Source organism: Benincasa hispida, chromosome 11 (genome assembly GCF_027475165.1).
Source record: "Benincasa hispida cultivar pf3 chromosome 11, pf3_genome.v1.1, whole genome shotgun sequence".
NCBI classification, from domain to species: Eukaryota; Viridiplantae; Streptophyta; class Magnoliopsida; order Cucurbitales; family Cucurbitaceae; genus Benincasa; species Benincasa hispida.
Window position 1 is genome coordinate 88,849,994 of NC_143488.1, and position 15,770 is coordinate 88,865,763.

Here is a 15,770-nt window from a genome sequence, read left to right on the forward strand (position 1 = left end):
GTTGTGACAATGATCCAAGGCAAAACGACAGACATATCTTGGCTAGACATGCAATCTGAATTACTTCTATATGAAAATCGCATTGATCATCAGATCACTCAAAAAAATGTCGTGGGTTTCAACCAAAATACTTCGATTAACATGATTAACAGTAATGAATCAAAAAACTAGAATGGTGGAAACAAAACACATTCAGTGGACAAAGAGGATGAGGTGGTAGAGGAAGAGGCAAAGGTCGAAACAACAATAAACCAACCTGTCAAATATGTGGAAATGTAGGTCATATAGCACTCTATCACTATTGTTACACCAAGGAGTTTGCTCCAAACACACCTTACACCAGAAGAGGTTTTTCCTCTAATCAAAAAAAGGTGCACCACCACAAAATATCTCTGCCTTTGAAACTTCACAAAACACTAATGCACACTTTGTCGGTCCTAAAACAATTGTTGATCCAAGCTGGTATGCTGACAGTGGAGCATCCAACCATGTAACTTCAGACTATAACAACCTCAATAATGTTGTTGAGTATGAAGGTAAGGGCATTGTTACTGTTGCAAATGAGGGTTAGTTAAATATTTCTCACATTGGTAATGGATATTTTCTCTCTAATATTAATAAGTCGAAACTTGATAGCATGTTGTATATTCCCAAAATAGATAAGAATCTAGTTAGCATATTTAAACTTACATAGGATAATGATGTGTTTATTGAATTTCATGGTAATTATTGCCTTGTTAAGGACAAGGGTATGTGTCTGGTCATGCTGAAAGGGGGTGTTTAAAGATGGCTTTTACCAGCTAGAGACCTCAGAGAGTACTTCAAGTCAGAATTCGGTGGTGCATATAGCTCAATCATCGTCTGTGAATATAAATAATAAGCATTTTTTTTTTTGCCGAGTTAGAGTACCTACCAAGAGTCAGGTGTCCAAGAATATTTGGCTTAATGCGTCTTGGTCATCCCTCAGTCAAAATACTTGAGTCAGTAATCAAGAGTTGTAATCTCCCTATTAAAGTTAATGAAAAGGTTCAATTCTATGATACCTGTCAATTTGGTAAAACACACTCATTAGCATTTCCCAACTTTAATTCTAGAGCAAATGCATTGTTTGAAATTGTGCACTATGATCTTTGGGGACCAACTCTAATATTGTCTACTGAGGGTTACAGATAATATGTGTTATTTGTTAATGATTTCAATAGATACACTTGGATTTATCCACTTAAACTCAAGATTGATACACTAACTGCTTTCCAACACTTATGCACCATGGTTACAACTCAATTTGAAAGAGAAATTAAAATATTTCAATCTGACAATGGGGGAGAATATACAAGAGTTCATTAGTTTTGTTATCAACATGGTATTAACTCAAGATATTTGTTGGGATTGGGGTCCTAATTCTCTCGGAGTCTTGTAATTTGTAAACTTTGTACACATTGTTTTGAATAAAATAAAAGTTATTTTATTTGCATTTACTCATATCCAATAAAAAAACTCCATGGTTATTTATTTGCATTTACTCATATCCAATAAACAAAACTTCATGGTTATTGCATGTAAACTTACGCCTGTATATGAGATATACAAGTGGATCATGCCTTAAGTAATAACCTAAAAAGGTCTGTAGTATAAGGATTAAAGGAAGGATGTCTTATCTTGGTGACACTACGGATACGGCTCGATTTGTAGACGTTTACAAGTGTTGTGAACTACTACAGATGGTTGATCCTAACCATTCATGTATAGACATGCGAGTGGAGGTGTCCTATACAAAGAGTTTGTATAAGACCAGACCATGAGATGATTAGTCTCTTTATATAACGTCATTGATACTTGAGACTTACATTTCACCTAAACGACTATAGATGACATGATCTTAATATGAGTGTTTTGGGAACTCCTGCCTTTGAGGGCGGTCCTTTGATTAGTATGGGTGAGAGTGACCAGATTGCCAACTCAACAAGCCTATCTTTTTGAGGATTTGTCTGATTTGGGAGCTGGGAACTCAATTACACAAGATGAAATTCACTTCTTCCCCCAAGCAGGGGTAAGTAGATAGATTGCTCCCTTAAGGGTTGATTTCAGGTCTTGAACATAATGGCCACAACCTCTCTTTAGAAGAGAGGACTTAATCATAGTAGGACTATGACTTATGTTCATTAGAGGAATCAGTGATACTTAAGGAGTTAAATGTAACTACAGGGGCAAAGTGGTAAATTGACTCAACTGTACTTACAAACGATCTGTGAAAGGTTATCACACTGTTGATTGGTTGATATGGACACAATATATATCAATTTTTAGTGGAGTGCCCGATAATTAATGGATGATGGATCCCGTGACTAAAGAGTTTAGTCAGTTATTTACGTACCGTTGAAGTTTCAAGCTACAGGTCCATATGGTCCCCTTGGTAGCTCAATGGATTCAAGTTGAGAATCAGTTCTTGAGGTTGATTTGAAATGTTCAAATTGACAAGAGAAAATTCAATTATATATGATATAATTAGTGTGATGTATGAGGTACATCAAGTGGATGATTAAGTACCATAAAATAGAAACAGAACTATGGTTATATGTTTCATGAGATGAAATATTAAAACTATAGGTTATAAATATAATATGGTAAGTTAGTTATCATATTTATTTATAATAATATTAATTATTTGATAATTATCTATTTTTCTCTAATAACCAATTGAGTGAGAGGTTATTGATGCTTTTATGGTAACCGTGAGATAAAAGGAAAAATATTTTCCTAAATTTGGGAGAGTTACTACTTTTGGAAATAACTTACGGTAAAGCTATCAAGTGAAAATATTTCACTAAGCGATAGTTAGAGAGACTAAACGATCGTGCACTTAACGACAACAACAGCTAAAAGACCAAAGGTTTCTCCTAAGGAAAACGCTCATATTTGGTATCTAAGGATATGTCATATCAACCTCAATAGGATCGAGCAATTTGTGAAATGTGGACTTCTAAAGAGTTTAGAAGAAAACTCCTTGCCGGTGTGTGAATCATGCCTTGAAGGCAAGATGGCCAAAAGACCTTTTACCGAAAAGGTTATAGAGCCAAGGAAACCTTGAAGCTTATACATTTTGACCTCTGTGGTCCGATGAGTGTTAGAGCTCGAGTTGGGTATGAATATTTCATCTCTTTCATAGATGATTATTCAAGGTACGGGTATCTCTACCTAATGCAACACAAGTCTGAAGCTCTTGACAAGTTCAAGGAGTGTAAGGCTGAAGTTGAAAACTTGTTAGGTAAGAAGATAAAAACATTACGATCTGATCGTGGTGGAGAGTATATAGACCTCCAATTCTAGAACTATATGATAGAACATGGAATTACGTCCCAACTCTCGGCCCCGGGTACACTTCAGCAGAATGATGTATCAGAAAGGAGAAACAAAATCTTGTTGGACATGGTTCGGTCTATGATGAGTTATGTTCATCTTCCAGACTCGTTTTTGGGATTTGTAGTGGAGACTGCATGTTATATTATGAACAACATTCCCTCATAAAGTGTTTCCGAAACACCTTTTGAGTTGTGGAGAGGCCGTAAAGGTAGTTTACGCCACTTCAGGATTTAGGGGTGTCCGGTCCACATGCTTGTGACTAACCCGAAGAAGTTGGAACCGCATTCGAAAGTTTGCCTCTTTGTAGGCTACCCCAGGGAAATGAGGGGTGGATACTTCTATGATCCGAGTGAGAACAAAGTGTCTGTGTGTACAAATGCTATCTTCTTGGAAGAAGACCACATCAGGGATCATAAACCATGAACCAAGCTTGTTTTACGTGAGATTTCTAGTGAGACTAATGAGGGTTCAACAAGAGTTGTGAACAGATTAACAGATCAACAAGAGTTGTCGAGGTTGGTACATCTGGTCATCCATCTCAAGAGTTAAGACTGCCTCGACGTAATGAGAGGGTTATGAACCCACCAAAACGCTACATGGGTTTGATTGAAGCCTAGAACATCATTTCTGATGATGGGGTCGAAGATCCATTGTCTTATAAGCAAGCAATGGATGATGTTGACAAAGATGAGTGGATAAAGGTCATGAACCAGGAAATAAAGTCTATGTACTTCAATAATGTCTGAGAACTTGTGGATCAGCCTGATGGGGTAAAACTTATAGGGTGTAAGTGGATCTATAAGCGAAAACGAGGTGTAGATGGAAAGGTGCAAATCTTTAGGGCTAGACTCGTGGCAAAGGGTTATACCCAGGTCGAGGGAGTGGACTATGAGGAAACTTTCTCACTTGTTGTCATGTTGAAGTCTATCAGGATACTCATGTCCATAGCCACATTTTATGATTATGAGATATGGAAAATGGACGTCAAGACTGCCTTTCTGAATGGTAATCTTGAGAAGACCATCTACATAGCTCAACCAGAGGGGTTTATTGTTCCAGATCAAGAGCAAAGAGTTTGCAAGCTTAATATGTCCATTTATGGGCTGAAACAAACGTCTAGATCGTGGAACATTAAATTTGACAGTGCAATCAAATCCTTTGGCTTTGATCAGAACGTTGATGAGCCTTGTGTTTACAAGAAGATCATCAACAACTCAGTAGCTTTCCTGGTACTGTATGTGGATGATATCCTACTCATTGGGAATGATGTAGGGTTTCTAACTGACATTAAAAAGTGGCTAGTCGCCTAGTTCCAAATGAAATATTTGAGAGAGGCGCAGTATGTTCTAGGGATCTAGATCATTCGAGATCGTAAGAACAAGAGGTTAGCCTTGTAAGATTCCAAGAGGGGTTTATTACCCTTCAGGTATGGAGTCGTTTTGTCTAAGGATCAGTGTCCTAAGACACCTCAAGAGATTGAGGAGATGAGACAGATTCCTTATACTTCAGCTGTTGGAAACTTAATGTATGCAATATCATGTACTAGACCTAACGTTTGCTATGCAGTAGGGATTGTCAATCTTTATTAGTCAAATCCAGGATTAGATCACTGAACGGTGGTCAAAACGATCCTCAAGTATCTTCGGAGAACGAGGGACTACATGCTCGTGTATGGAGATCAAGATTATAAGATACACAAACTCTGACTTTCGGATTGATAGATATTCTCGAAAATTGACATCAGGGTCAGTGTTCACTCTGAATGGAGAGGCTATAGTGTAGCAAAGTATCAAACAAGGATGCATCGTGAACTCCACTATGGAAGCCGAATACGTAGCCGCTTGTGAAGCAGCTAAGGAGGTTGTTTGGCTGAGAAAATTCCTTACAGATTTGAAAGTTGTTCTAAATATGTCTTTACCAATCACACTTTATTGTGATAACAGCGAGGCTGTGGAAAATTCGAAGGAACCTCAGAGTCATTGTAGAGGCAAGCATATAGAACGGAAATATCATTTGATCAGGAGGATTGTGCATAGCAGTGATGTGATAGTCACGAAGATCATGTTGGAGCACAACGTTGCTGATCCATTTACAAAGGCTCTTTATATAACGCCATTGATATTTGAGACTTACATCTCACCTAAATGATCATAGGTGACATGACCTTAATCCTGATGTCTTGGGAACTTCTGCCTTTGAGGGCAGTCCTTTAATGAGTATGGGTGAGAGTGACCAGATTGCCAACTCAACAAACCTACCTTTTTGGGGATTTGTCTGATTTGGGAGCTGGGAACTCAATTACACAAGATGAAATTCACTCATTCTCTAAAGTAGGGGTAAGTAGATAAATTTCTCCCTTAAGGGTTGATTTCGAGTCTTAAACATAGTGGTCACAGCCTCTCTTTGGAAGGGATGACTCAGTCATAATAGGACTATGACTTATGTTCATTAGAGAAATCAGTGGTAATTAAAGAGTTATATATAACTATAGGGACAAAACGGTAAATTGACCCAGTTGTACTTACGAGCGATCTGTGAAGGGTTATTGCATTGTTGATTGATTGATATAGACGCAAAATATAACTGTAGTAAGGAGAGTGCAGTTGTCGGTCTTTAGTGAAGTGTCCGACAGTTAACGGATGGTGGATCCCGTGATTAAAGAGTTTAATCAGTTAATCACGTATCGTTGGAGCTTCAAGCTACAGACCCATAAGATCCCCTTGGTAGCTCAATGATTCAAGTTGAGAATCAATTCTTGGGGTTGATTAGAAATGTTCAAATTGACACGAGGAAATTCAATTATATATGATATAATTGGTGTGATGTATGAGATACATCAAGTGGAGGATTAATATAAATATGATTTACATTAAGTACCATAAAATAGAAAAAGAACTATGGTTTATATGTTTCATGGGATGGAATAATAAAACTATAAGTTATAAATATAATATGATAAGTTGGTTATCATATTTATTTATAATAATATTAATATTTGATAATTATCTCTTTTTCTCTAATAACCAATTGAGTAGAAGGTTATTGGTGGTTTTATGGTAATTATGAGATAAAAGGAAAATGTTTTCCTAATTTTTGAGAAAGCTACTACTTTCGGAAATAACTCATGGTAAAGCTATCAAGTGAAAATGTTTCACTAAGCGATAGCAAGTAGAGAGACTAAACGATCATGCACTTAAACTATACAATAGTTCGTTTAGCTAGTCGTAGCTAAACGATCGCGTGACATTGTCTATACGATAGACTGTCATCTTCTACACGATTGAGTACATCGTCTATACGATAAACTGTGTTATCTCCCACTTGCTCAATCGTCTACACGATTGTTGTTCCTCCAGTCTCTTCCTCTAACCAAGTTCATACAGAGCCCACAACTCTTGGATTCTCACACCGAAAATACCAAGGTTCTAGAGGTCGTTCGTTGGGTTCGTGTTCGTTGTGTTCGTGCTGGTGATCGTGTTGCACCGGTCGTTGTGGTCAAGGGCTGAGTTGCTGTTCTTGGACACATTGGAGTGTTCGAGGGAGTTTGAAGAATGGTACTTCAAAGGTACACATGCTTTATCCATTGAGTTCTTATTAGCATGCTGTAATTTCTAGTTGTTGCATGACTTGTGAGTTTCTATTTTAAGACTATGATTGTGTATGTTCAATTTCGAATGGAATTTGGAACAATCCTTCCGCTGTTCATGGAAATCCTCATGTCTGATTTCCTTCACTTGTATCCCTACATTTCGACAAAAAACGATAGAGTAGAGAGAACACTGACATGTTGTAGACATTGGTCTCACCTTGTTAGCACAAGTTGCATTACCTTTATGTCACTGGCAGGATGCCTTTCTATATGTTGTTTATCTGATCAATGGCTTACCTAGAAACGTTATTTAAGGTAAGTCTCCTATTGAACTGTTGCTTCACACTAAACTTGAAAATTTTGATAATATTTGGATGTATTTGCTTTCCTTATTTAAGATCATATAACAAACACAAGTTTAACTATCACTCTGAAAAATGTGTTTATTTGGACCCTAGTACACATCACAAGGATTATAAGTGCTTGAACAAGTCTAGTCACATCTTTACATCTCGTCATGTGATTTTTAATGAGGATGACTTTCCCTTTTAACTCTTATTTTGCAGCAACCATGAGCTCTAAGCCTCCCATCAACCCCACCATGCCTTCTTTAACATCAAGGCTACCTCAGCCCAATAATATCCCTTTGTCCAACAATGTACTTCACAACACTAGCCCACAAAACAGCCCGTTAGTCTATCCAGATCACCAATAGCCCCACATCATAGCTAATGCAGACATTCAAGCTACCCCACAACTTTCACCTACTGTCCAAAATCAACCTACAAGTACTGAATCTCAGCCCCAATTTTCACCAGCAGGTGACCTGCCACTTCAATCTCCTTTCAACACCTCCTTGCCACCCATCCGTATTGAAGAACCAAACTCAACTACCCCCTACTATTCAAGTCCCATCTCCTAGACCATCACAACCTTTTTCTATTCCATTACTTACTCACCCAATGATCACTCGTGGAAGTAGGGATCTTCAAGCCTAAGGTCTGGTTGTCTCAAGTCAGCAAAGACTGGCCCTCACAGAACCAATTAAAGTGGTTGATGCTCTCCAAACTCCTCAGTGGAAGGCAACTATGGACATCGACTTCTCTGCATTGCTTCGAAACAAAACTTGTTGATTGGTTCCTCCTTCTCCATCATTGAATGCAGTTGTCAATAAGTGGATGTTTCGAATTAAAAGGAATTCTTATGGTTCTATACAACGCTATAAAGCATGACTGGTTGCCAAGGGTTTCTCACCAAAGCCCAGGGGTAAACTTTTTGGAAACATTCAGCCCCGTTGTAAAAGCCTCCACCGTTTGGGTTGTGATTACCCTTGCTATTTCCAAAGGTTGGGAGCTCAGACAACTTGATTTCAATAATGCATTTCTAAATGGGGCCTTGGGAGAAGTGTACATGTGTCAACCTCAAGGGTACATTGATAATAGACTTTTGAACCGTGTCTACAAGCTAAACAAGGCCATTTACGGCCTCAAACAAGCACCTTAAGCATGGAATACAACTTTGAAAGAAGCCTTGTTATCATGGGATTTCACAATGCTAGGTCAAACACCTCTCTATTTATATTTCGCAATGAGACTGCTCTGGTTTTACTACTTGTGTATGTAGGTGATGTGATTATAACAGGGAATGACAAGTCCACAAAATCCAAATTGATACATGCTCTTAACAGTCAGTTTCCACTCGAGGATTTGGGTATCTTAAGTAATTTTTTGGGTATCCAAATTCATTATTTGGATGATAGTATCATCCTAACTCAAGAAAAATATGTTGATGATCTCCTTGCGAAACTTGGTTTTCATGATCTTAAGGTAGCACCCACACCAAGTGTCATTGGTTGTCATCTATCCATATCCACTGGCACTCCACTTTAAGATCCCTATATCTGCCGTAGTACCATTGGGGCATTACGATACTTAACTCACACTAGACCTGACATCACATATGTTGTTAATCAACTTAGTCAATACTCAAGCAACTCACTGACATGCATTGGCAGGTAGTCGATACATTAGTGGAACAAAACACCATGGCCTTCATATTCAAGCCAGTTCGGATCTTTCCATATTTTCCTTCTTTGATGTCGAATGGGTGGCCAACATTGATGATAGAAAGTCTATAGCTGTGTATTGTGTCTTCATTGGTGGTAATCTTGTTTCGTGGTCATCCAAGGAGCAATCTATTGTAACGTAGTCAAGTATCGAGTTAGAATATCATGCTCTTGCGCACGCTTCAACAGAAATAATCTGGCTACAATAATTAATTGGTGAAATTGGGTGCTTCAGGAAGACCATCCCAATCTTGTGGTGTGATAATCTGAGCGTCTGAGCTCTAGCTGTAAATCCTGTATGTCATACTTGAGCGAAACATATTGAGATTGACATCCACTTTGTGAAAGACCAGATTCTTCAAGGGAAGCTGCATGTGCAATGTGTTCCTTCATCCGATCAAATAGCTAACTGCTTAACAAAGTCTTTGACACATCCTCAATTTTTATCCTAAGATCCAAAATTGGAGTTTTTGCACTACCCTCCAATTTGAAGGGCGATATCAAGGATAAAAATAAAGGCAGCCACACCAGTAAGTCTACCACAGTCAGCTCATCCACGTCAATCAAGACAAATACAGTAAGTAGCCCAATATTCACCAAGAAGGAGAAAAATCTGATTACAAATTCTGTTATAAAGGAATCTTGATTGTTAAGGGTTGTTCAATTGTATTGTATCATCTGTAATATTGTATTTTTTTTTCCATTCTCTATTTGCTCTTCCCAATTAGGGATTTGGTGTATAAATTCATCTCCTCCCATTCACTAAAGAATACAAGAAATTTACAAAGCAATCGTCTTTCTTCATACTTCGATTGTTTTTTCTCCAAATAACCGAAAGTTTTCTTGTGTTTTATGCACGCACTAGTAACTTTGACCTTTAGAGGTTGTTCAGAGGCCCGTAATGGAATGAGTTTGTAATATAATCTAAACTCATGTTTGAATTGAGCATTATGGGGCCAATTTGTAATACCTCACTCCATTCTCATAGTTTTCAACTCAATCCTCTTTTCCATCATTTTCACGGTTCACTATCCCATTTTTGCTCCATGTCCTTGATTCCTCACGCATTCTAATACTCCTCTAATTTTCAGTAATTTTAATTACACTCCAGCCTTCCAAACGTATTCTTACAGTACACCAACCCGCAACTCCTGGAAACTGTCTTGTAAGAAAACTTTCCAAACCATACCTAAGCAGTGTGTTTTTTCCCATGCATTCAGCCAGCAGGGGGAAATCATGTGGTTCAGATTCTTACAAAGTAAAGCATCAAGTCAATTCAATGTAACAGACATTTGAGGAGATCATGTTCTCGAAGCTTATCCTTCTGATGTAGTTTCTATAAGAAATTCCAGCCCTCTTCTGTTCAAAGTATTCTCATTCTAAATTTTAGCCACTCGAACCACGAACGATAAACATTATCCCCTCTTCTACTCTAATACTATATTATATAAACATAGAGTTCAATCTCAAAACCAATTGACAATGAAAGAAGTAAGTCACGTATCTCATAAAGATTGCGAGGTCTCCCTATCTTTTAGATGTTAGATCCTCAAGATAATACCTCTTTTGGACTGAACACCCTTTTAGGCTCCGTGGCCTATATACCATATTACTAAAACACGGGCAATGAGAGAAGAGTTTAAAATTCATTCATAGAACTCATAAGAATTACAAAAGTTCTCTGGTATAAATAGGAGAAGAACTTAACTGGAGAGGATAACTAATACACAGGGACTCTGTTATAAAACATGCTAACTAAACATCCACTTACCAATATGTATAATAAGCTGAACAATCAACTCAAAGCTCAAATTTCTACATTGCTTACATATACAAACACCAAATATTTAAAGCTAAAAGATACCTCGTCAGACAGAAAGAATGAAATGGAGAGTTGAAAGATTCCATGCACTCAAATTAGTCTATGTATTTAGAGCACATAAATATAGAGCTCCTAATTTAAACATTGCTAGAAAGGGGAGGGGGGAAAGAAAGCCACTCACAGATCACAAAGAAAAATGCTAAGGATTTCGTAATCATTCAAATTTTCTACTATTTAGTGTACAATTCACCTAATTAGGAAGAGGGACCTACCGTTACATGCCTCAATAGATTTCATACAATTGACTCCCTACAAGAGACACTAGATTGGATTGCATGGTTTGAAATCAGAAAATCTTAAGGGGGCTCTGGCAATAAGAGCAAGCATTACGTTAATACAAGCTAAATAATTCAAAAATTAAGTCAGCATGATGCACATGAAGAGCAATTATATACTTCTTCACACTAATATCATGTGCCTATATACAATTTAGAATCCACTGGCTAATGTTCCATACAACGAAGAAGAGAGTTATGATGCATAGAGAAAGAAATTGCAAAATTCAGTCAAACAGCTTTTTGAGCACCTGCTTTTACCAAGTGATAGAAATATGTATAGAACTTTTAATACCCTAACCGATAAGTTTAAGGAAAACGGTGATTTTGTGTCAAAGTTAGAGGACTAAGATTCCAACCTTTACCATGTCAGTTCATTAGCATTTGGGTCTATTGTTTTTTAGCTTACACGCACCTCGATTAATCTCACAAGACAACTCGCTTGACTGTACAATACTGGGTGTCAAGGAAAACTGTAGGATATAAAATCCTAGGTAGATGGCCACCATGGAATAAATCCATGACATCTTAGCTCTTGATCAAGGTCATACCCCCCTATTTACCACTAGGCCAACCAATTATGGTTTGGGTCTAATGTTATATTCCAATAATATGTATAAAAATCAGATGTGCCTAACCTATCTGTTTAAATTTTGAGGTCTTGGGGTGATTTAACACTAGGTACCCTAAATTTTATTTTTACATATCAGAATAACGTGATCTAAAAATATGTACACTAAAATTTTTACAATAGATATATTTTATGGGACAGGGTCTGAAACGCTGTGCCTTTCAAAAGGTGCTGGTCTCAGTCTTATTCGAGATTTTTTCTCATCACTCACAAGAGTCACAACTAGAGTGCTTACTTGTAATTGTAGGTCGTTTTTTTGGTTTGTCTACCCTGTTAAGTTGCAAGCGTCACTTTCCTGTGGTCCCCGTTGTATTTTGCTTCCACTTTTTATTAACATAGGTTTGGTTTCTTTCTATTATTATTATTTTTATTTATTTATTTATTTTTGAAGAAAAGCATTACAGAATAGAATTCTATTTCTAGCAGTCGATCAATGAAAAGGCCAGAACAAAGGAATTTAAATAAAAGCAGAATTACTCATTTCTCACCCTCAAAATATGATTGGAAGTTATGAAAACATGCAATGATAGTACAAAGATTGTGAACTAAATACAGAGAAAGTGCTTAACAATATTGAACAACATGCTCCTGACAAGACACAAAACATAACGGAACGATAAAGACTAACAATGAATAACCTAAGGCTCAACTGTGGTTACTTGCTGCCATTTTCCATCAACTGCTTCTTTCCACAAAGTAATATGGTTATTCCCATCAGCAACAGCCAACAAGTCTCCAGTCAATGACCATGAAACCTTCCAGATTGGAGTCTTAAAATCATTCATCAGTGTAGCATCCCATTTCCCTCCTTCCTTTGTAACAGACCAAATAATTACCGTCCCATCCTGAGAACCACTTGCAATGGTGGATTTTTGAAGCCCTAAGTTTGGCGACCAAGCCACATCCCTCACCCAATCAGTGTGCATCTGAAGTGGGGAGGAATCCTTCCTCCAGCTTCCATCTTTTAACGTCCACACCTTTACTGCACTATCAAAGCCCCCAGAAGCTAGCTTCCAAACAGGGTCCTCCGAACTGGATCCAACTAAGGAACCTGGAGCCGTTGTAGGGCCCCATGAAACTGAGGTTACTCCAACAGGGTGGGCATGTTCAATTTGATTATTGTCCCAGCCACCATCAGATCTGGCAATAAAGACCGATATATTTCCATCAGATGATCCACAGGCTAAACAGAGGCCAAGTTCATGCGGTGCCCAGGCAATAGAGTTCACCGAAGACTTGTGTGCATTAAAAACATGAGCCTGTGACCATTGATTTTGATTTCCTTCCTTCCAGATTATCACTTGACCATCGTAAGAGCTGGAAGCTACCATTGAACCAAACTTCGGGTGCGCCCAAGCAACTTGCCAAATTGGGCCTTTATGACCATTCAATGTAGCTAAGAGTTGCGAACCAGAGTTTTTGCTAACGCTAACAATTTTAATGGTAAAATCAGAGGAAGCTGTTGCAATGCGTTTGCCATAGTAATCCATTTGTACGTCATGGATCATGTCTTGATGGCCAATTTCAATCTTTTGCGAAGACATCGTACAGGATTTCTTTTCACTCTACTAATTCCTTAAACTCTTCTCCTCCAATCTCTAGCAAGTATCGTTATATACTTATCTATAATTGAAAAGAATCTACATCAAAATACTAAGCAAAATTGATGCAACTTCATAAATTAACTTAAAAGGAAAGTTCCGGCATTAAAAAAGAAAATCCAATATAATCAAGAATTCACATCTATAGCCTCCAAACAACCAATTAAGAGGTGCTTCTTTTCCCATTCTTCATTTATAACTTTAGTGGTTAAAGGTACCATTGCAGATCTAACAAAAAAAAAAAAAAAAAAAAAAAAAAAAAAAAAACACAACCCATATGATGCATAATGCTTACAATCAAACGCTAAGAATGAATTGTCCTGCACTCAGTCGCAAAAGTACAGGTTCCTGACAATATTTACAGACAAACAATAACAAAAGTCCTATGCGGTCACTCAAAACACAAATTCACTTCTAGATCGAGCTTTATTCACACAAATAGAGAGACAAACCAACCTCAATTTGAGCAAAAGGATAAACGAAATGAACAAATTAAAAGGCTTTACACACTGCGGAAATCAAAACAGAAGCAGATCTGGAATTTGTCTATCGACAATAAAGCAAACAGCATAAAGCAAAATTCAGCAGTTACCGGATGAAGGGATTAGAATTACCGTTGAGATAATAGGATTGTAAAGCTGAAAAGAAGCAAATCGCCGGTGCAGAACCAGAGTTCGCCCGCCGATCTGCCTGTTGAGCTCCGTTTCCTCGCGGAGTGTTTTGGTTGCTTAGCGGCTGGCTTTGTAAAATTTCGGAACAAATATTGAAACCCGCAAGAAAAATTGACCGACCAGTAATTCGACGGTTTTTCCTTTTTCGTTCGTTGAATGTGGTTTTATTCTTTTATTACGTATTTATTTGGGAAACTATTTATATTTGCAATAGGTTGCTCCATTTTACTCAAAATTTTAGAAATTTCCTATTACAGATTTTAACAAGTTTATTTCGTGGACCAGTCAGAACGATATGGAGGTAGTATAATTTTTTTTTTTTTTTTTATATTCGGAAGATTGAATTGTAATTAGAATTACTTAAAAATCTGATGGGTATTAGAATGAGTGAGAAATCGAGAACAAAAATAAATTGAATTGTGAAGCATGAAAACGATGAGAAAGAAGGTTAGGTTGAAAATTATGGGAATGGGATGGATTTAGTATTACAAATCGGGCTAAAAACTCTTGATCCAAACATATATTTTGCATTACATTATGATCATGTTTACCAAATTGTAATGAAAATTGGTTTAATCGGAATGAGATTTAATTGATGGATAAATCGTAATAGGCATGAATCGCAAATACAATTGAATTGCTTTTAATTGCGTTTCCCCGTCCCCATCCCCGCCCCATAATTCATTCTCCGTCCCTACGAAATTCCGAAGGGAAAATTTTTCCATTTGTTTTTTTTTTTTTTGTAATATATTCATTTTTAGCAATTTTGTTTATTCTCAACCAAATAAAATTATATATATTAAATAAGTTATTTCCAATGAATTTTTCATTAATAGAAAATAATATAAAAATATTACTATTATATATGTAGAAATATAATTTAATCATATAATTTATAAAAGTTAAAATTTAAATATTAGCTTTTTATTTAAATACTATAATATTTATGGCTTAAGGTATAAAGTCTTAAATGTTAAAACAATTTAGAAATATATTAAAGTAGGAAAATGTTGAAATGAAAATTAAAAAAATAACTAACTTTTTATACACATATTTTGTAAAAAGTATATAGATAAAATAATAATAATAATAATAACAACAACTATTATAATAATTATTATTATTATTATTATAAACTCATAGTCTGATGTAAACGGAATATGAGTTAATAATAATAACAATAATAATTCTACCGTCATATCTCTCATCATATTTTTCATAATTTTTCATTCCATAAGAATCATCATTTCACTTCTCTCTTTGCCACGTGTCAAACATGCATGTTTCCACCAACTCCATCTACTCCATCTTCTTCATGTTACACATACATAATGTGTCGTCAATGGTATCAGAGCCTAGTTATTTACTGGTAAAGTGTGTTAGTTCAATTACATTAACATTAAATTGTCATAAAGTCTTTGTCTTAATAACATTCTAATTATCCTTTGTGATAATAATCAAGTTTGCTGGTTAAATCTATTGGATAACTCTTTGGCAAGCCTTGTGTTCCCGGCAATAGAATCGTAAGATCGTTGGTAAGCCTGGTGTTCCAGTTGTAGAATTTCAGCATCCTAATTATTTGTCATAATAGATAATTAGAATTCTAATAGGACTTTAAGCCTTAAAATTTTAATGTCTAAGTTAATTGGAAAAATGCTCTCTAAAGCCCATATTACAAAAAAACTCAAATTTAATT

At 36.5% G+C, this 15,770-nt stretch overlaps 1 protein-coding gene across 1 annotated transcript; it reads right to left on the bottom strand.

Moving 5' to 3' along the window:
• Positions 1-12,258: 12,258 nt before the first annotated feature.
• Positions 12,259-14,300, bottom strand: LOC120091302 (Transducin/WD40 repeat-like superfamily protein). Its single transcript, XM_039049276.2, has 2 exons — positions 14,018-14,300; positions 12,259-13,425 (listed from the first exon to the last, which is right to left on the bottom strand). Exon 2 carries the CDS (start codon positions 13,344-13,346, stop codon positions 12,441-12,443), a length of 906 nt encoding a protein of 301 aa, XP_038905204.1. The 5' UTR covers positions 13,347-13,425; positions 14,018-14,300; the 3' UTR covers positions 12,259-12,440.
• Between the last annotated feature and the right edge of the window lie 1,470 nt (positions 14,301-15,770).

Bases quoted from the DNA above. Each gene is read 5' to 3' on its own strand.
- LOC120091302 (XM_039049276.2), bottom strand. From the start codon at position 13,346: ATGTCTTCGCAAAAGATTGAAATTGGCCATCAAGACATGATCCATGAC.